The 20,593-nt window shown below is 42.2% G+C and overlaps 1 protein-coding gene across 2 annotated transcripts in view; it reads left to right on the top strand.

Annotated features, from left to right (window-relative positions):
- Window positions 1-4,019: 4,019 nt before the first annotated feature.
- The window catches only part of NT5DC1 (5'-nucleotidase domain containing 1), a 111,024-nt gene continuing 94,450 nt past the window's right edge, over window positions 4,020-20,593 (top strand). Inside the window, exons 1-6 of one of the 2 annotated variants that reach the window (XM_010979136.3) lie at window positions 4,020-4,197; window positions 9,974-10,065; window positions 11,487-11,558; window positions 13,593-13,699; window positions 18,575-18,654; window positions 20,075-20,156. In XM_010979136.3, the coding sequence (XP_010977438.1) occupies window positions 4,105-4,197; window positions 9,974-10,065; window positions 11,487-11,558; window positions 13,593-13,699; window positions 18,575-18,654; window positions 20,075-20,156 (526 nt within the window). In that variant the 5' untranslated portion in view covers window positions 4,020-4,104. Of the gene's footprint in view, window positions 4,198-9,973; window positions 10,066-11,486; window positions 11,559-13,215; window positions 13,473-13,592; window positions 13,700-18,574; window positions 18,655-20,074; window positions 20,157-20,593 lie in introns of those variants that run through there. The other variant, XM_064486756.1, reaches the window with a different exon arrangement.

Raw genomic sequence — 20,593 nt, 5'->3', positions numbered from 1 at the left:
CTACTGTCAGAAATAAATATACCCACACAAAGAAACACACAGTAAAACTTCTCAGTAGGCTTCTCTTCTTGCAGCAAGAGCAGAAATGGAGAGTAGAAAAACGACATATTTTTCTATTAAGAAATTCAAAGATTTTAGGGTTACTAAAGCAATCAAATGAAAAATATTCCTAATGCAGAACTACTGCCATCTTAAGGCCACAGCCCTGTAGTGTAAATCAGTTTTTGGTTCTGTTTAGCTAAATGGCTTATAGAAATTAATTTTTAGGCATTTGTGCATGTTTCCATTTTTTTCAAAGTACTAGATAAGCTTTATTGTTTCCCCTTAAACAAATTATATGATCCAGAGAAGATACGTAGATTAGATTATATAAAAGGTTGAACACTAGAATGTTTACTCTGGAGTATTTAGAAAAGCACATTTTAAGCTAATGAAAGATTAAACAATCAGGCCACTTCCTCCTCCCCAAAATAACAGCTTGGTAAATAACATTTACAATGTAGATGTTAAAATACAGCATTATAAATCCACACAATTTAGTGAGTTATTTCAGTGTCTAAAAACTTAAGCTAGCTTATCACAAAGTGATTATTTAGGTAAATAACAAATAACAAATTAAGTAAAAGGCATACCTAAGTTAAAGTTCCTAAATTATATTATTATCTTTATTAAAATGTCGGTCAGTTATGATGATGAAATTCAATTCTAGAAAATCAGCAATAAAAATCACAACTTCTTATTTCTGAGCATTTCAAAATTATTTTATAACTTCCTAATTACAAGAAAAAACTCAGTACATGGAATATGAAAGAAACCCTAAAACTTGACAACATAGTATTAACATGACACACAAATAAAAGTACCAGAATTTTAAAAGCCAACAAATAAGCAAAAAACTTAAACAAAGTTGGTCTCATTTAGGGATCTTTTAAATGACACATATTGTTTGCTACATTTGACACAACAACATCTACCAGAGTCAAATCCCCTTACTACATTAGTCTGCTGAGCATGCCTTAACAGAATGCCACAGACCACGTGGCTTAAACCACGGGATGTTATTTTCCCACAGTTTTGGAGGCTGAAAGTCCAAGATCAAGGTGCAGGTATGACTGGTTCTGGGTGAAACCTCTCCTCTTGGCTTGCAGGCTGAATCTCTCTCCTGTGTCCTCACATGGCCTTTCCTCTGTGCATGTGCATCCCTAGTGTCTCCTCCTCATCTGATAATGACATCAGCCATATGGAATCAGGGCCCCACTCTCATGACCTGATTTAACCATACTTACCTCGTTAACGTCCCTATATCCACACATAGTCACACTGGGGCGTAGGGCTTCAACATATGAACCATGGGAGGCAAAATTCAGTCCCCGACACTGACATATTTGTCACTCAAAGAAGCAGAAATCAATTGGTATCCGTGTAGAACACTGAACTTTCGGTTCACAATAGAAGAGCTGTGATATTTAATCAGTACATGTGATAAAAATTTAATGCACAGAATAAAGGGAAATACCTTTATTTGAAAATAAGCCTATGAAAGAAAGTGAATATTTGTATTTAATTTTAGGGTTAGGTAAAGAGTGGAAGGAAAGAGGGAAACTATTCCACATGTTCTTAGAGAAGTTAGACTGAGGTTTGAGGTATTGGCCAAGAAAGGCAAGTGCAGCTGCAAGGGGAGTCAGATCTTTAAGGATGTTTGGTTTCGATCATTTGTTAAATCGTCTTACAAAGTGTAAATGCTGTAGACTCTCTAGCATGAAGGCTCTCTGAGTGAACATGGGGAATATAAGACATTTACCAGTCGCTGCTCAGCAAGTAGACTGTTGATGAACCTGTGTGGGTTTTAGGGCCAACTCTAGTCCCAGGGCCACTTAGCTCACCAAAAAACCATTCTTTTGTTCTCTTCCTTTTAGCAATGAGGGCACTTGCACATTTATATTACCAAGAGAAGCCCCTAGTGTGCCTAGTCCCACAAGTCCAAGGAGACCTACGGCCTTCAATACGTAGTGTACTTGGAAATTTGACCTTGGCAGGCACTCTACTGCAGAGCCCAAAGAGGAATGCTAAGGTCAGTTCTATGGCCAACAGACTCATGAAAGGGAACTAGGTACAAGCTGTGAAACAATCCAGCTTTTTCTTTTTTGATTCAGACATGAAAAACATAACATTAAAGACACTGGGCTCTTATCGGTTGTGAACGAAAAATACTGCAAACCATATCAGTAAACAAAGAATGCTGAAGCCAGCAAATCATGGCAGCTGCTGCCACCCCCCAGTGAAGACAAGCCTGCAGCCCAGCCTCTGCAGCCACTCACAATGGTGCATCCTGAGGGGACTCAGAATAAGAAAGGACAGGATACTGGCCCTAGATAGCTATATGCTTGTCAAAGGAATGAATTCAATGAGCCCAAATGTTTGCTCCCTCCCATACATAGGAAAACACTAAAGTCTTTAACTTGAGATGTCTGGATTTCTTCAGTTAACAAGTAATCTTTTAATGTTCCAACTACCTGGTCTTTGTTGTAAAGCTCCTATACATCTTAGCTCCTCCCCTATCTCTTCAGAGCAGTTTCTCAGAGCGATCTGAGAGGCTGTCATCCCAGCTCGAGTCCTGCCAAATGAACCCTAACTCTCAACTTTTAGGCTGTGCATTTGTTTCAGTTGACACAGTGAACAGCTTAATCTTGAAGATTCTTTCTTGTTTCTATTCCAGAGAGACTTGTTTGGGGCTTTTAAGTGTCATAATGGAACAAGTTATCAATTTATTCAAATGGATCCACTAGGTATAATAAGTGTCCTACCAGATTGAACTATTTATTGCACTAAATTAATTTTTGATTGGTCTATTGGCCTCATAAGGCTTAATATTTGTAAGGGTTAAATATAATTTCCAGTCAATTATATTTTCATCATGTTACAGCTATTGATTTTTTCCCTATTAGACAAAGTGTTCTTTTAAATGTAAAGCAGGAGTACAAAGTTAATAAATTTATATTTCCTCTTTTTAATGTCCAGATTTGTATCTTCTCTTTTAAATGATTTTCAAGATCTCTAAGTCCTCGACCTTTATATCCAAGGGTTCTTAGAATGAAATGCCCTGAGCATCTGCTGTACTTAATGAATTAACTTTTCTCCTATGCATCTAAAATGATACTAGCTCCACACAGTCCTTAAGAGAATTGAGAACACTATAACTCAAATCATTGTGTGTTCTATAAACTGTAAAATCTTCTGTCTGCATAAAGTTCTACCTTCTGTAGTATGTTCTGTGAAGTTTCTAATGTCCTTTCAAAGAAAATTCTTCATTACAGTAAAAAATAGGATAATCAAATAAAGAAATAACCAATATTGGTTTTCTTAATCATTGTCATTTTGCAAAACGGTCCTTCACGATTTCTAATAAATTTATTTTCTAATGTGCTCCAGGGGGTGTTGAAAGATCTCCCATTTACTGCTTAGAAATATACTTAGGAATATACTACGGAATGTAAAACTGTCTATTCAACTCATAGTTAGAAACCTTGCGGGCGAAAAACAAATTTTTTCCCCAAATAATAGACTAATTGGGTGAGACGGATATTAGTGGATGAAATTTTTTCCGTAAATCTTGTATTATTCCCCACACAAGAGTAAAGGGTCTGGTGTAACTTGACAGTTTCTTGGTTTCCCTGATGCCTCGGAAGCGAAGGGGAGCCCCTGTTAATTTTGTGGCAAGGCTATGTGCCAACAGGGGCTTAGTTGAGCCCCCAGTTCCGGCAGAAGTGGCTCCTGGTCACAACCCGCCTGCGGGACTCGGGGGTGGGGATGAGGGAGGTGACAGTGCGGCAGAAGCCGGCGTGCGGGTACCAGCGTGAACGTCAGGCGGCGAACCCTCCCGGCTGGGCGCGGGGAAGGCGGGCCGCGGAGGGTAGGCAGAAGCGTGGCCGGGGGCGGCGCTGGCGAGCGCGGGAAACGCGAGAGGCGGTCGCGCGGCGTCCAGGGGGCGGCCGCAGCCCCGCTCCGCCCCTCCCCGTCCTGCCGGGCTAGTCCCGCAGCCGCCGGCTCGCCCGCGTCTTGCTGCGTCCCCGCGTCCGGACGCTCGCCGGTGCTCCCCGCGCAGCTATGGCTCAGCACTTCTCCCTGGCCGCCTGCGACGTGGTCGGCTTCGACCTGGACCACACTCTGTGTCGGTACAACCTGCCCGAGAGCGCCCGGGTGAGTGGCGCGGGCTGCCGGGGCGTACGGCGTGCAGCCTCCATGGCGCCTGGGGCTCGAGTTTCCTCCCAGCTTAGGCGGCGGCGAGCGTCGCTGGGGCCCTGCAGCCGCAGCGCCTTTGCGCAGAACGCGGCCTCCCCCCGCGAGGCGGGGCGGAGTGTGCATCCCCCGGTCCCCGCCCGTGCTTTGGGTACCGGCTTATTTAGCCCAGCCCTTAGCCAAGTTTGACAGATGGGTAGGGAAGACAAGGGGCGAAGGAAGGTCAAATCGTTCAAGATCAGGCTGGGGAAACGGTTCCTGGGGCAGAGGAAGGGCGGGGCTAGGGGAACTGGGGGTGTCCTTTGCAGATCCCCGACCTTGGAACTTCTCAGCAAATCATTCTGGCCGCCAGTGGAGCGCCGACACAGCCACTTGGTTAGAGACTTGTATTTTTCTTGGCTGCGTTTTTTTTCTTTCGTACATCCCTACGACCACCTGTCAGTTTTTAAGCACTGCAGTCCGGAGGGATTGTGTGGTGTGTAAGAAGGAAGACTAACCGAAAAGTCATTAAGATCTTAGTCCTAATTTTGCCTTTTACCAAGAGTAAGAAATAAACATTGCTTACCAACTGCGTGAGTGAGTTCTAGTTCCAACCCCAGCCTGCTAAGTTTGCGTCCTCGCTGCACTTTGGGAGGGCGCGGGAAGTCAAGCCTGTATGGTTCCACACCTGTACCCTTAAGCGAATTGTTCTCCCTCCCCCATTTCTTTGGTTTCACAAGGAAACTAATTGTGAAAAGTTAACAGATTTTTTTTTAAAAAGTCAATGGTCTAAGTATCCAAGTGGAAAAAGCTGTTTATGGTAGTCAAAACAAGGACTCCACAGTCAGACTGCTTAGCTTGGAAACTGGCTTCTCTGTTACTAGCTCTATGACCTTGGGCAAGTTACTTAACCTGTATTCTCAGTTTCCTCTTGTGTAAAATGGAGCTAATAATTAGATTTACCTGGAAAGGCTGTTGCAAGGATTAAATGGGTATAGGATATCTAAGAGCTGTGTGTGACACATACAAGTGTTTACTTGTCGAATCACCACCCAAACCATTTACAAGCCTCACTATTTAAGGGTAGAGTTCTAGGCCACTGATGAAGACATCACCCAGGGCTGCTCCTCATTATGGAGAGGTTAGTGCCCCAATCAGCAGTTTAGGTACCTGTCAAAGGTCAGAACAGTGTCTGAATTACTCATGTTTTCTATGCACGGAGGCTAAAAAGAAAAAAAAAAATTCTACTGTTCCTGCTATTATACTTTTCTGCTGTACAGGTGTTTCCTTAGTCATGTTGAGAGTTAAGGAGACTTTTTTTCTTGAGCCTTTGGCCACTACTTCCTCTAGGTCTTTGATTCTTATTTTCCTTCCCTTTTCCTTTCAGATCTTCTGATTAGTATTTTCTTGAATCTCTCTAGTCACCTTCATTGGAGAAAAATACTGCTAAAAACCACTGAACTGACATCTTAAGAGAATTTTGTGTATGTCTCAGCATAAAATTTTAGAATACAAGATCCTCAAAAGATAAGAGTTCTTTACCTCAAGCCTTGAACATAAGTGATGTGGAAAGGTTGAAAATACTAACCTAATGCGGTTTGGATCCTGTTAGGGTCAGAAACATTTTATTAAGTACCAGCAGTGTGCTGAGCACTACGACAGAGCTGGGGACGCAGAGCTAACACAGGCCTTAGGTGGCCTTGTAAAGGGTAAAGATGCTGAAAGTCAGTTTTGGTCCCCGGTGGTGAGGGCAGCATTGCCTGGACCTTGCTGCGGGCTATTCGTTACCTGTGTCTGGGGCCCTCCTCCCTCCATCATACTAACACCTCATCTGGCAGGTCTCATCTTACATAGCCCTGCTCCCTTAAGTTTACCCTTCTGTCCCATCCCACCTCCAGTTTTCCATAAAAACCTTGATTTCTCATAGCACTGACACACAACATTAAATTTTCCTGTTTACTCCTTGCAGTCTTTGCCTAGAGCCATGACGCCTTGACACTAGTGTCTGTGACAGTTTTCATGTGTTCTGTGTGCCGAGCTGACTACTTGGCAATAGGAGGTTCAATAAATAATTGTGGAGTGATTGAATAAGTGATAGACATTTTGATAACGGAATATGGCACTTAAGCCATTATTTCTAACAAGTATTCTGCTTGTATAAACTGGTTTGATCCTCACAACAGCTGTGTGAGGTTGATGTTATCATCACCTAGAGATGAGGACAATACGTCAGAAAAAGGATAAATAGCTTAGCCAGGGTCACCCAGCTAGGTGGTCTGGCTGGCAGGTTTCTGTCCCCCATCACCATGCTTTGTGTGCACTGCCAAGCCCAGAGGAGAGGCCTTGGAGTGAGTGATGCTTGAGCTGGGTTCCAGCACAGGAGTTACGGTTGGCAGGTGAGGAGGCAGAGAGGAGCATTCTGGGCAGGGGAAATATGGCCAGGGCAAGGACCTGGAGGTAAGAAACAGTGCCTGGAACTGCTGGATGTCAAGCAGAAGGTGGGAGTTGCAGGAGCTGATGCTGGAGATGGCAGTGGCGGCTGCATCGCGGATCACTGTGAGTGCCTCTCTCATCAGTCTCAGTCATTAAATAAGTGCAGAGTGTTGGGCAAACATAGACCTGGGCGTATCGCCTCGTCTAGGGGCTCAGGAAAGGTAGGGTAGAAATGAGGACACCTGTGCCTTCCTGGGGTTGGAGACTCAGAAGTGTAGGGGGCCAGGTAGTTAACCTAAATGTGTGGCTGGGAGGGTATGCACACATCCCTTCCTCTGGCGCAGCCGTGCTCAATTCCTGCCAACATTTGCCATGAGGGGTAAAGGCTCAGTCTTGCCAGATCTAATTCTCTCAAGACAAGTTAGAACTCTAAGCTTGTATGAGAAGCCTCTCAATTTTCCAATGCCAGCTCATTTTCAAACAGCAGGATTATAGGGTTGCCAGATTTAGCAAAGAAGAATACAGGACACTCAGTTCAATTTGAATTTCAAATGACAAAAACATTTTTAGTATACATATGTTCCAAATATTGCATGGGGTATGCTTATATTTAAAAAAAATTATTTGTTGTTTAGCCGAAAATCAGATTGAGCTAGGTATTTCACCGATTTTATCTGGCAGCCTTAGGTGGGAGCCAGACATAATTTGTGGTCTGTACAGGACCCACAGGGCACCAGTTTGCAACCGCTGTGGCGTGTGCATGATAATTAGTCAGCTGAGACCATTGAGAGTAAGAGGTAGCTAAGGCTGGGAGAGCAAGGGGGCTGGTGGTGGAGTCCCTGGGCCACGAGGGCTTTTGGAATGACTCAACATAATTTAAGGAAAAGCTCCAAGGGCCAAGGCCCCAGGACTAGAAAAGGGCTTTCAAAGGCACAGACTTCCCTGCCTTTCTCAGCAACTGTCGTTCTCTGCTTCTGCTTAGACCCCATTGACCCCATTCTCTCCTATTACAGAGCCGTCTCCTCCAGAGGTAAGGGGACACAGCTGTGGACGCCCTTGCTGGCAGCGCTACTGGAAAGGGCTCCTTTCTCTCCAGACTGAATCTGACCTCATTGGAATCACATGCTCATACCTTAATCAGTATTGTCAAGGGGTGAGAAACTCCAGTTGTCCAAAGTCGAGTAAAGTACCTTGGCCAGAAGCAAGTCTAATGGTGTGCAGTAACCATTGGTAGCTTGAAACTGGCCCTGGTGGGATTATTTATACCATGGAAATGAGCAAACACTGCAAGTCAGGGCCTTTTTTTTTCTTTTCTTTTAACCAGCACACAACTGATAATAATAACAATACTTATATTGAATTTACTTGTATGCCAGGCACTACTCTAAGCATCTGGGGATTTATATTACATGTGGAATTTACATCTGTTAATCCCAGGGCACTGGTTCCTTGCAGGTAGGATCATGATGTGTATTTTTTTATCATCTGTAGTACTTTGTACCTCAGAGTGTCTCAGTATGTCTTTGACTGAGGGTTTTTTTTTTTTTATGATGGAATGAAAATTCATATAAGTCAATGATTTTCAGTCATCGCTGGGTTTCAGGAATCCTGTAGGGGCCCCACTTAGGCCCCACCCTATCTGTAGGCTTGGAATTTCTCAGTGGTTTTAAGAACCATCACCTGGGGTTCTGACTCACCACCAGGGTTGAGAACTGGTGATGCATAGTGTTGACTTAATGTAGGTGTGGGAACAGTTGACCTGGATCAAGGTCACATTGCATTGTGTGGGGATACATGTGTAGTCCTTTTCATTCACTCTGCCACAGAGAACAGCTCTATTAGACAAGGAGCCTTTGCTTTCTCCACACGCATCTCCCGACACTCATAACCCCAACCCCCAATTTCAGCCATGTGTCCCCTGGACTTGGGTTGCCCACTGCCCTCCCCAGCTCACTGCTCTGTCTTGCAGGCGTCAGTGTAAACATCCCCTTCTCCCACTCCCTCTGCTGTGTCTGTTCCCACTCCCCCCTTGTGCTGTCCCCTGCTATGAGAACCTGTCATGGGTTAACATCTTAGAGGGTCAGGTTGCTCAGTGTGTCCTCCTGGACACTGCTTGGTCTGGCCCTGGACCATTGTTCTGCCTCAAGTTCAAGTGCATCTGATGCTGGCTTCAGCACACTCTTCTGAAGGAGAACAGGATAGGCCCATGTAGACCCTCAGCCACCTTTTGCTGACTTTTTGTTTGGCATGCATGGTTCTTTAATAATTGAGCCAGCTCTTTAAAACAAAAAACCTAGGATTTTGTTATTGAGGATCAGAGGGTTTGTCCACCATAAACGGGGCATTTATCTTTGTGCTTGCTTCCAGAGGCTTCCTTTTTCCTGTTTCCTCAGCTTTTCTTATGGTGGGAAAAAAAAAAGATTTCCTATGTCTGATGGAGGCTCTGTGATTCCGCCTTTAGATCACCTGTCTGATCCCCATGTATGTTTCTCTCTGAGACTCCCCTGTGTCAGATGACAAAACTAGAACAAGTTAGTAATGAGTTTGATGTCCTTTATTTAGAAAAAACAATCCAGGGATTCCAGGGATTGGGGGAGTGCAGGGCCCCACATGCAGTGAGCACTCTTGCCCAGAGATCTGGGGCAAGACAGTGTTTTATAGAGGGTTAAAAGAGAGTGCAGAAAGAGGTCATGACTGGTTGGAGGTCTGGGATTTCCTGATCAGGACAGCAGGTCCTGTTTTCCAGGGTAAAAGTAACTGAGCTAAAGCTGATGTGGGGGGCTGTGATTGATGTAAGTTAGGTTTCATTGACAGGGGTTTCCGTAAGAGCACGCTGAGACTTAGGTTTAGATTGGTGACATGGGCTGGGCCAGTGGGGTAGCCTCCATTTCATGGGGACCAATATATGAATTAATATTATCAGCCGAAATGGGATCTTTCTAGCACGGGCAGACAGAGGATGGATGTAATGATAGCATGGTCATTGTGTTTGTTGTCCAGTAATGTGTTAAGTAAGTTTACAAAGCTTTGTCAGACTTAATGATCTCCAACCCATTAGACTTCGAGAGTAAGATTAATAATTGTCCTTGGTTGTATGACTGGACACTAATGGTATAAAAAAGACACAACAGCTACCTGGGGCTCGCAGGGGTGGATACATTGCTTGTGAAGGGTGTTAAGCTGCAGAGCTGGACAATTACAGATATTACAGATTCCTTCCCAGCTGTCCCATGAGTGACTCCATTAGGTTTTCAGGTCTGTGAAGTTCAGAATAAATAGTGAATTTTAAATTTAATCTCTCTTTTTTCCTTCCCCTTATTTACAGCTCATTTATAATAGCTTTGCTGAGTTCCTGGTCAAGGAGAAAGGGTATGACAAGGAATTGCTCACTGTGACTCCAGAGGATTGGGATTTCTGGTGAGCAGCTTTTTTTTAAGGTCCGCACATTCCTTCTGATTTTGAAATGTTGCTGAAAAAATTTTAATACTTCCTCTTCTATGGAGGCAGAAAGTGAAATGTGAAATTGAGTCAAAGGACAAGATGCCTTCTACACTAAAAGTTTTATGTTTGATGAATTAAAGTCTTTTCTACTTTAAGTTTAGACTTGCTTAATTCAATATGAAAATAAGCTAAGAGCATATGTGACTAATTTGGATATTTTTTCCTGCTTTAAGTCTGTGATTAAGAGTTTCAGTGGTTATGAAGAACTGTCTCTGAAATTTAAATCTTTTATAAAAAATCATCTTTTATTACCCTTCAAATACAGAACTACAGGAAAAGAGGAAATCATCATGTTTTGAGTGATGAATTAGGACATTTGTTTTTCTATAGTTTGTGTAGCTGTTCCTTTTTCTGAGGCCCTGACTGCGTACACGCTTCCTGGGTTAGGAGTCTTAAATTCCCAAGGCCTCTTTTGTCTTTCTTCCTCATTTAAACAACAGAAAACAAACAAAATTACTGTTAAGCCACTTTAAATTGTTTGGTTGAAAATTAATGGTAGTCCTAAAACATATGAAAAAAACATACAGAAATAATCCTATAGCAACAGCGTTCATCTATTATACATTCCTCCAACATTTAGTTAGTTCTCTTTGATTTAGCCCTTTTGGGAAAGGAAGAAACAAACATTTTGCTATATGAAACCGCTGACTCTGAAAATTTTACTGTGGACCAAAGTAAATAAGGCGCCTAAAGTACCCTGTCACTTTTTTTTTGTTTCTCTTGGTATTTGGTGGCTATTATTCCTTCTTGCTTTTATTATTCATAATAATGAATCTGTACCCACTTTCCTCCCCAGGTCCCATAAGTCTTTTACAATGAAAAACCTAAACTTAGTATTTGACTTTCTTTTAGTGGTTTTCAATAATGCACCTTGCCCAGAGGGCTAGTTCTGACAACCTGACCTAAATTGAGGCAGATTCTAAACAGTACAGAGAAGATTGTGGCTAAGATCTTAACTTGTAGAATGTGAATGTGTGCTTGTGTGTGTCTGTGTGCTTTATTAATGGAATACATTTGTACATTTTAACAGAGACATGCAGTGATGTTCATTTTTTGTTCTCTTTGAGTTTTTTATTCCTCTTTTTAAAAGCTCAAAGATTTTATGCACTAAACATGCTGTCCTTGCTTTACCCATATAAGTTTTCCTTACATACTTTGTCTGAAAGTGATATTTAATTTTGGAATGCCTGGACATTTTTACTTGTTTGATTAACATATCATTCATCTGAGTGAGAGAATCTCTTTTTTAGCATTGTGACTTTTTGAAAATACAGATTATAATTTGTTGGGTTAGGTAAATACATGAATTGATTGGTAATCAAACTTTTCTATTTTAGTTGCAAGGGCTTGGCATTGGATCTGGAAGACGGGAACTTCATTAAACTTGCAGATAATGGCTCCGTGCTCAGGTAATAAAATTTAGTTGTGAAGTCAAAACTTTACTCTTTCCAAGACACTATTACTGTATAGCATTTGATTGTTAAGGTCTGAGGTAAACAAGATTATTACTTTAGTTGATCAGATGACAGATTATCAGTGTGCCTTCATGTCTTTGTATGAATCATTTGAGCTATTTAAATATAAATCTGGGAGCATTGGATTGAAAGGTCTAGTTCTTTAAATTTAGCTCATCAGTAATATCTGCAGGAAATATAGCAGAATGTTAATAACTTGCTTTATCCTCTTAACCACTCCTACTGCAAAAGAGCCTGGGAACTACTTTGTATTAGGTGGGCATGTAGGAATAAAATAGAAGTTTTTTTTTATTAAGGAAGAAGGGGAGAACACATGTTGAATAGCAGTTGGTGGTCTCTGCACACCTCTCTTCCTCTGTTTATCCAAATTTGTCCCCATCACACAGGACTCATGTTGTGTCTCAGCTCCTTCTGGAAGTGTTTCTGGACTGTTCCAACCTTCATCAGTGTCTCTCTGCTCCCGTACTCAGTGCTGACTCTCTTTCCCTCCCTCTTCTCAAGATGAATCCAATACTTTGAGTGTTGGTTAGAGGGCAAGCAACTGAGAAGTAGCTGCTCTCAGTGTTATGGGAGGCACCATGGAGTGAGCATCTTTTCCCCCAAGTACCGACAGTACAGGCAGGTCAACATGACCATGCAGCTGTGCGGTTTATTATTTACACTGACACTTTCAGAGTCCAAGGAGAGGACGCTCGTCACAGGTCACCCCTTGTATGTGCTCTCCCTTTTGTACATCATTCTTTTTGCATAATACAAACTCACACTCTCCCCCCAGACCGTCTGCTAAGGCGCAGCCTGCTAGAACAGGTGTGGTTCCACTCCTGATTACTTTGCTATTCATTTACATGTTTTTCCTCAGGCAACTAGAGATGGACTGTGTGTACGTATATATACACACACAGTGCAGCTTTGACCATGACCTTTAATGCTGCTGTCAGATTCTTACAGTGTACGTGGCTGTCTTCAGTCATGGTTAAAAGAATAGAAAGCATTCCATGGTTTTGCTTCTTTTCTTTCATTGTTATGTCTGTCTGTTTGTCCCTATTCCCAATACCCTTTCCCTAAAGTCCGACCTTCTCTAGTCAATTTCTGGCTAACCTGCAGCTTCTCCTGAACTTAGGAGTTTGTCTCCTCAATGCCTCCTTTCAAACAATACAGTAGATTCCTGGTCTAATCGTATTTCCCGCTCAGGGTTTGTGCACCTTTACATAAAGCTTTCTAAAATGTTAACCACTTTATAAAAAGGACCCCTTTGTGATTTTTTTAATCTATTTGCCCTTCTTATTTTGTTTCCTTTTCCCTTCATTTTGCTCTGCTGCCACAATAGAACACCAAGAGGAGAATAATGACACTCCCTAGCATTCTAATTTCTCATAGTAAACTGCATAAAATAGCAGCTGCGTAAAATTTACAAGGTAAGATTCTCTTAACCAGGCCCAACTGAGGCAGAAGCAGCATTTTGAACACAAAGAATAGCTGCCCTTCTGCCTTGCTGTTCTACGTTCTGCCACGTTCGCCTTGCTGTTTCCCGTTGTGTTTTTAGCTGCGGCGTGTCGTTGGGCGGTGGGTTGCTGCCCTGTTGTCTTCGCCTGTGCTCAGCCCGGCCTGCGACCCGCGTGCTCTGACCCCGCTGCCCATCTTCATTGTTAATTGGCAACTTCTTATGCAAGGGCGGTGTGTCATATTTCTCCCAGGGAAATTAGAGTTTATAGGTCAAAGCAAGCAACTACCACGGCGTTGACCTTAGAGTGGCGCCTGATCGCTTGCTGGTTGGAGGATGAAATGGAGGAAGGACGAGAGCTGTCAAGGGAAAGGCCTTATAGAATCCTCAGTGGGAAAGTCACCCAGGTGAAAACATTTTTTTTAAAAACGGTTACTAGTTTTAGGGTGAATTAGCAGTAGCAAGGCTGGAGGAGGGGTGTTAATTGGAGCCACGGATGAGCAGCAAGCGTCCTGTCCCCAAACCAGGGCCAGCCACGGCACGCGGATGATGGCCCCGGAGGCGCTGGCGGAGGAGTACGGCCGGAGGGAGTGGAGGCACTTCCCGGCGGAGGCGGCCGTGGCCTGCCGGTCAGGTAGGGCTCCTGCGAGGGGCGGCGCCCCCAGTCCCCCTTCCTGTTTTGGACCCTGGACCTGTGACGTGAGGCCAACGAGGAGGACCCTCCCTGCTGCCTGCTGGGCAGGATACACAAGGGAGCAGCTGGGGTTTTCTAAGAATAGGATTCGTTTTTTCCACATGTGTGTCTAAATTTCTCTTCCGCGGTTGGTTCTGTTTTATTTCACATTTTGTTGATTCTCCTTTTACTTGCGCTGGTTCTGGAGTAAAGGAGCCTAGCACTCAGGAATGATCCATTCGTCGTTCTGTGTTTTTATCGATGTGTGACATGCTCAGTCTTCACTTTTATTTCTCCATCCCCCATTTCACCCTACCGCTTTGAAGTGCACCTGTTTTCCTTTAGAAAAGTGCAGTAACTGGAAAATAGTTGGAGTTATTCCTTATTACTGTTGTGTTTTTGTTTGCTACATTTGCTACCTTTTGGGAGTTTGTTTTGTTTTGTTGTAGGGAGGCGAAAATGTTGGGAAATATGAGTTACCTTGATAAAATAAGTTGATTGGAAAAAACTGAGATTTTCGCCTTGGGGTTAGGTGTAGAATGCTTTCACACATCTCAGCTCAGCTAGTGGGAGTTAAATGGGTGCATTGCCTTTTACTCAAGTGATAGGAGATGCCTGTTGTCTGTCCAGTTATAAGTACAGGTGACTCTTGAACAACATGGGTTCGAACTGCAAGTCCATTTATTCTCAGATTTTTTCCCCATAGTAAATACTGCAGTGCTACACGATCTGCGATTGGTTGAATCCATGGATGCGGAATTGAGGATAAGGAAGGCCGACTATTAATTACACTCAGATTTTGGACTGCGTGGAGGGTCAGATCTCCTAACCCCTTCTCCATGCAATTATTGATGGCTCAACTGTAAACTCTTTTCCCATAAAAGCGAGGCACACAGCTAAGTGTTTTATTCTGACATCCATTCATGAATCAGGAGTATTTTAGAGAAGTAAAGTATTTCCTAGCTACAAAGAGCTTGTACCCAGCGTGACCCACCTGTTTACTCACTGCTCTGCCCACTGGAGCGCACTGCCTCCTGGCACCAGTGGCTTTCTTCTGGTGCTTGAATTACCCAGGAGCGCTGTGAGGATGGTCTGCAGTTAATTTACTCCTAACTGGGTTGGTTAGGGAAGTGTTTCCCATCCCGGTGCCCAGTGGTCAGGCTGTGACACATAATGGAAGCCTACTGTTTCTGAAAAATAGCAAAAGAAAGCTAATGCCTCAGAAAAATAACACATTTTTAAAATGTAGAGACATATAAAAGAAGGGGAAAATGGCCTATAATTCCAGTTAAACTTTGTTCACACTTAAAAAAATAATGTGAGCATATGGCTAGGATATTTAAACACGGAAAGGAATAAAGTGATGAGCAATCATCTCCAAACCTGTTCTGCAGAATCCCCTTTCCCCAAAGCTAATTTTTTTAAGTATGCGGAAGGATCATACTTTTTCTGTGCTTTGCTCTTTCTCATTTGCGTCTTAGAGATACCATCACATTTGCACACACACAAATGTACATCATTCTTTGAAATGCAGGCATGCTCTGGCCTCTGGTGCCTGTATCCGGATTTATTTCGTCAGTGCCCTCACATTGCACATTTATGTTGTGTCTGCTGTTTGACCGTTACAAACAAGCCTGCAGTGACGTTTTCATACATGTGTGTCTTACACTTGTAAATATAAGTTCCTTGAAGTACCATTGCTCTAAGGATATGCAGGGTTTACAGTATTGCCAAATAAGGCCTTTATTTTCAGGAACCCCGATCGATTCTTTATGTGCTGCTTCCCTCTGCAATGAGTGTATTCATCCTCAGAGTTAAGTAGAGACTTGTAAAGTGCGGTTCCCTACCAGTACACTTAGGGAATTTGAAGCATTGATGGATACAAGCATTTTAGTAACAATTTATTTGATAATCGCTTTTCTGGTGGTTGCTGTGGCATGAGTATGTTTTATTCTTACCAGCCGATTTCCAGAGAACAAAGCCTTTTGATCTTTTTCTCCCCAAACTGGTAGCTTATGCAGAAACAGCTTGGTCTAATGGAAATCACAGGGACTTAGAGCCAGACAGTCCTGGACCATAGTAACTCTGTTACTTGCTGGGTAAAGTGATCTAGTCAATTACTAAGCCTCTCTGAGCATCACTTTCCTCATCTTTAAATGAAGATAATATCACTCGTCTGCATAAGTGAGAATGTTCACTAACATCAATTGTTCTCTTCCCCTGAGTCACTCCTGTGCCTTTGTTCCATAAAAGTACATGTACATAGTTTGCAAGGGTGAGGTGTTGGCAGTGGGTTTTGGGGGAACTGTTTTTCTAAACCTTAATGATTACAGGACTTGGTCTTGATTCAGAGGCTTATTCTACTGAACTGAGCTCACTAATCACCTTCCCCATGAGCTGTCCGCCCTGTGGTGGAGGGTCGAAGCTTTCATGAGCATGGTCTCGGAGTTCTGGTGTTGGGAGAGCCATTGAGAACAGCCTGTCCCTGTTAACGTGTCAAGGCTGAACAAGCCCCATTGTACCCACGCAGTGGTCATTCAGCCCATGTTTGACAATCAAGTGACATCAGCCTCTTGCCTTGAAGGCGAGAGTCAGTGAGTCCTTCTCATCAAACCCCTGAGTTATTTGATTAGACCCCAACCAAGGCTCATAATCTATTATTTCAGCTCCTAAACTGAACTTCATCTATTACCGCCCACAAAGGAAGGGGAAGAGGAAGGGGAGGGGAAAAGCACGGGTTCAATGATGACACACCTCCTGCCCCCACAGTGCCCGGGGCAGCTGGCCGTCTGGATCAGGCAGGTCACTCTAGTGTCACAGGCCATGGGGTGAGATGCAGTGCAGGTCAGTGAGCCTTGGGAAGCTGTGCCCACTGTCCCGGGTCTCAGGAGCTCTGGTCTCAGGAGTGTGGTGTGGTCTTACAGCACAGCAGTGTGGGCGGCGGTGTACCTGGGTTGTCTTCTTCTCCAAATACCTGCTTCCTTACACTGACAAAGGCATCCTAACCTTTCTTAGGAATGAAAAATAGTCCGAGATGTTACCCTGCAAGTTTCAGCTGTGAAAGAGTTAAAAACAGGAAGACAATGCCAACCAAAACGTTTTTAACTGAGGGAAAGGACATACAACCCTATGCAATCATTTTGTAAATTAACAGAACTTTAACTTTACTCCCTATGCATTCTTAATAATTTGACATGAAGATGTGAGGGGCACTAAATAACATTTAAAGGGATAGACATTTGTCCTCTGCAGAGAGCTTTCTCTTAATTTACCTTTCATTCCAAAATACAGTTGATCCTTGAACAGCTCGGGTGTAGGGGCACTTAACCTCATGAAGTTGAAAATCTGAGTATAACTTTATGGTTGGCCTTCCCTTCCTGGGGTTCCTCCCTATCTGAAGTTCTGCATCTGTGAATTCAGCCAACTGCAGATCACAAATCGTGTACTACTGTAGCATTTACTCTTGAAGAAAATACATGTATATAAGTGGACTTGTGCAGTTCCAACCCATGTTGTTCAAGGGTTGACTAATCCGTTCTATTATTAGATCGTTCAGTCATTCAACAAACATTTATTGAGTGCCTACAATGTCCTGGACATTGTGCTTAGTGGACAGTAAGGAACAAGACAGCAGTGTTCCATAACCTCATATACAGCTTACAGGCAAGAGGAGGGGGCACTCAGACTCAGGCAGTTATTAATACTCTGCACAAGAGTAGTTACGATCATTTGAAAAATACTTTCTTAAGTTAAACTGAAATCTGGCTCCACCTATTGGTTCTGGTTGATTCCTCTTTGTACCAAGAGTTTTCTAGAGGACTGTGTGGGCTTGAGTTCTTCCCAAAGCAGAGTGGTTGCTCCTGATTCCAGTATGTGGGAGTGAGATAGTGGCGATGGTGTGACACGGAAGGAAAGAACGGTGGGAGCTGGATTCCACTTGGACTTCTGAGAAGAAGCACTGAGAATGCCTCCCGGAGTTGTCAATCCAGGGACAGGAGCCGTAGGCATTCGTTCACCGCCTTCTGATCCTCTTGGTTGAGGCTTGTCACATGAGCTCCAGAGGCTTCCAGGGAAAGGGAGTGACACAGGTGTGCTTGAGACAGGATGATGCTCTTCAGCACAGCTAGCTGTGCCTGCGATCAGATGTGGACCGAGGTGACGTAACATGGGTCCTCAAAAGTGTCTGCCTGGGGACAGCAGATTCAAAATTGACATCGGTGCCAAGAAAGGGCTCAAGTTTAATTCCACCCTAGGGCCAAACAGGATAAACCAAGTCCTTCTCCTCCCTGAGATCCTTGAGTGTGCCTGTCCCATGCTTGTGAGTTTTTCTAAGTTAAGCACACTGTGTCCTCACGTGATGTGATTTTTTTTTTTCTCATCACCCTGGCTGTTCTCACTGTACTGAAGTTTGTCTGAAATTGCATAAATTGAATGAGGGACTCTAGGGGGATATGGAAAGGCGTGTGGATCACTCCATGGTATTCCAGTGTTAGGGTGATGGTTTTGAAATTCAGTGACATTGATAACATAAATTGTGGCTTTTTTGTAATCCATTTTGTATTTGGGATATGGTCTATGTTTAGTTTTCACATTAAAAAAAAGTTTTTTTAATAAAATGCTTAACTTAATGGATATCATATTTTAACTTTCTTGTGCCCTTGAGCTCAAACCTTCTTTAAAAGACAGTGATAGGCTGGAGTGGAGCCATTCTGAATTGAAATAGAGGCCCCTTTAAGTAACTAAACCAAAAGCCAATGTCTCTTCAGCCAAGTTTCTGTGTACATCACATAAACGAAGCATTAATTTGTTCCCACTTTAAAATTTTGTTCTTTTTAGGAAAATATTATTTTTATGATAACTACTTTGACCTGCCTGGAGCTCTTCTATGTGCCAGAGTGGTGGACTCCTTAACAAAGGTGAGCAGGGACTCATTTTTTAGAAACTATGATGTGTATTCAACCATAAATCAGAGGACTTAATTATATATGTCGTTTGAGGTGATATTTTACTCCGTTTCCTCTTTGTGGTTTCAGGGGTGATTGAGGAGGAAAAACACAGAGAATTTGGTCAAAATAGTTTTGGAAAATTAAATAGCAACCATTTTCCCCAGGGATAATAAACCTATTCTCCAGCAGGGGGTGGAAAAGTCTAGAAAAAGAAAATACCAAACTTGCATATGGAAAAAATATTTTCTTGGTTTCATTAGCAGCATTAAAAAATAAATAAAACAAATTTTAAAAATTCCATGTGTCTTTTTATGCATTCTAAATAACATAAAACCAGAAAAATGATGTGAAATTTTTAAATTCATCGTTTTGAGCATAGTTTAACACTTGAAGACTTTCTCTTTGTCCTGTGTGTCAGGATTAACTATATCTCTAGTTATATCAGTTTGTACTTGGAACTTAAGACCTATGAACATAAACTGGTTTTATGTCAGAATCACTTTCCTTTTTGCATGTGTTGTCTTTCAAAATCTCAATGATCATGTTTCTAGTAGAACATAGATAATGGATAATTTTTGAATCAGAATTGCAGTCATGTGTTTGTGGAAGTTTCTGTTGAGCAATAGTTCTGGTTTGTAGACGTTGCTATCATAAGATGGAGTCAGTTTCTCACTCTATAGTGACTATAAGCAAACGCATCAGGCTTTAAATATTTCAGAGTTTGTATTATTAGATACAAATATCTAGTAGTTGGTCTTCATTTGGATAGAAGGACACTGATTAATGTTTCCAAGGGAGCACAGGGTTGTAGGCTTATGTGTTGTCATGTTTATTTGCTTTCTGGTTAAAAAAAATCTTAATAAAAATGATTTGAATTTTGGATTTAGAATCTCTTGCATCTCTCCTATAGAGACTTGCTGCTCTTTTATATTGAAATTCAGGTAATTGTGCACAGAATTCTAAGGTAACCAGCTTTTGAGGTGTTGAGGCTTCAGGCGTCTTAGCCCCATCAGTGCCATGGTACATGAAGTGGCACAATCTGGTATCTTGGAAGCTATAACATTATAGATTTACTCTTGGGTTTAAAATATTCTATAATTTTTAGCCTTTATAATGAGTAGAAATTTTAATTTTATTTGGGCTATATGAGTTATATTAATATTTAGTCTTATGTGTATAACAATCTATCTCTAGCAGTGATTTTCATGGAGGATTTCTCTCTAAAATCACATTTAGAAGAATGAGAAGTTTATTAATCTGTTACATTTTTTAAAATATGAGTCTCTATTTTAGAATATAGTAATATTGTAGTTATTTGCCACGTGTTTTCTACTATGCTTAAAAGCAGAATTATTACATGTGTTACATTTGGATTTTTTTTTTTTTTTAGCACAACGGTCAAAAACCATTTGATTTTTGGAAGGATATAGTTGCTGGTATACAATATAATTATAAAATGTCAGCTTTTAAGGGTGAGTAATATGAAGAGAGACTTTACATATTTGTTAAGTGCTGTGTGTCTACTGAATTACTTAGAAGTGATCTGTTTTTCTGTGTTTCTTAATTTGGTCTTAAATGTTGCTATAATGTTGATACTGGTTATATTTTAAGAAGTTCTTTTATTCATGCCTATTTCATGGCCATAATTGCCAGTATTCTAAGATGTGCTGTCTTGTGCATGCCTACCAGTAGAATCATTTTGTGGGTTCCCCAGAATTTGCTGTTTCCTGCCTTGGGAAAGAGGGTTGGTGACACCTGTAACCATTACTGTAGTAATTAAAGAAAGGTAGGGAAAGTGAAAATCTCACTCTTGTTGCTTAAAAACAAGACTGGCTCACCCAGAATAGGGGCAGAGATATCACCAAACCAAGCCTAGGGTTTTATGGTTCCATCCACATGTCTGCTTGGG

Source organism: Camelus dromedarius, chromosome 6 (genome assembly GCF_036321535.1).
Source record: "Camelus dromedarius isolate mCamDro1 chromosome 6, mCamDro1.pat, whole genome shotgun sequence".
Classification (NCBI taxonomy): domain Eukaryota; kingdom Metazoa; phylum Chordata; class Mammalia; order Artiodactyla; family Camelidae; genus Camelus; species Camelus dromedarius.
Note: the sequence above shows the minus strand (reverse complement) of the source record. Positions and strands in the feature narration are given on the sequence as shown.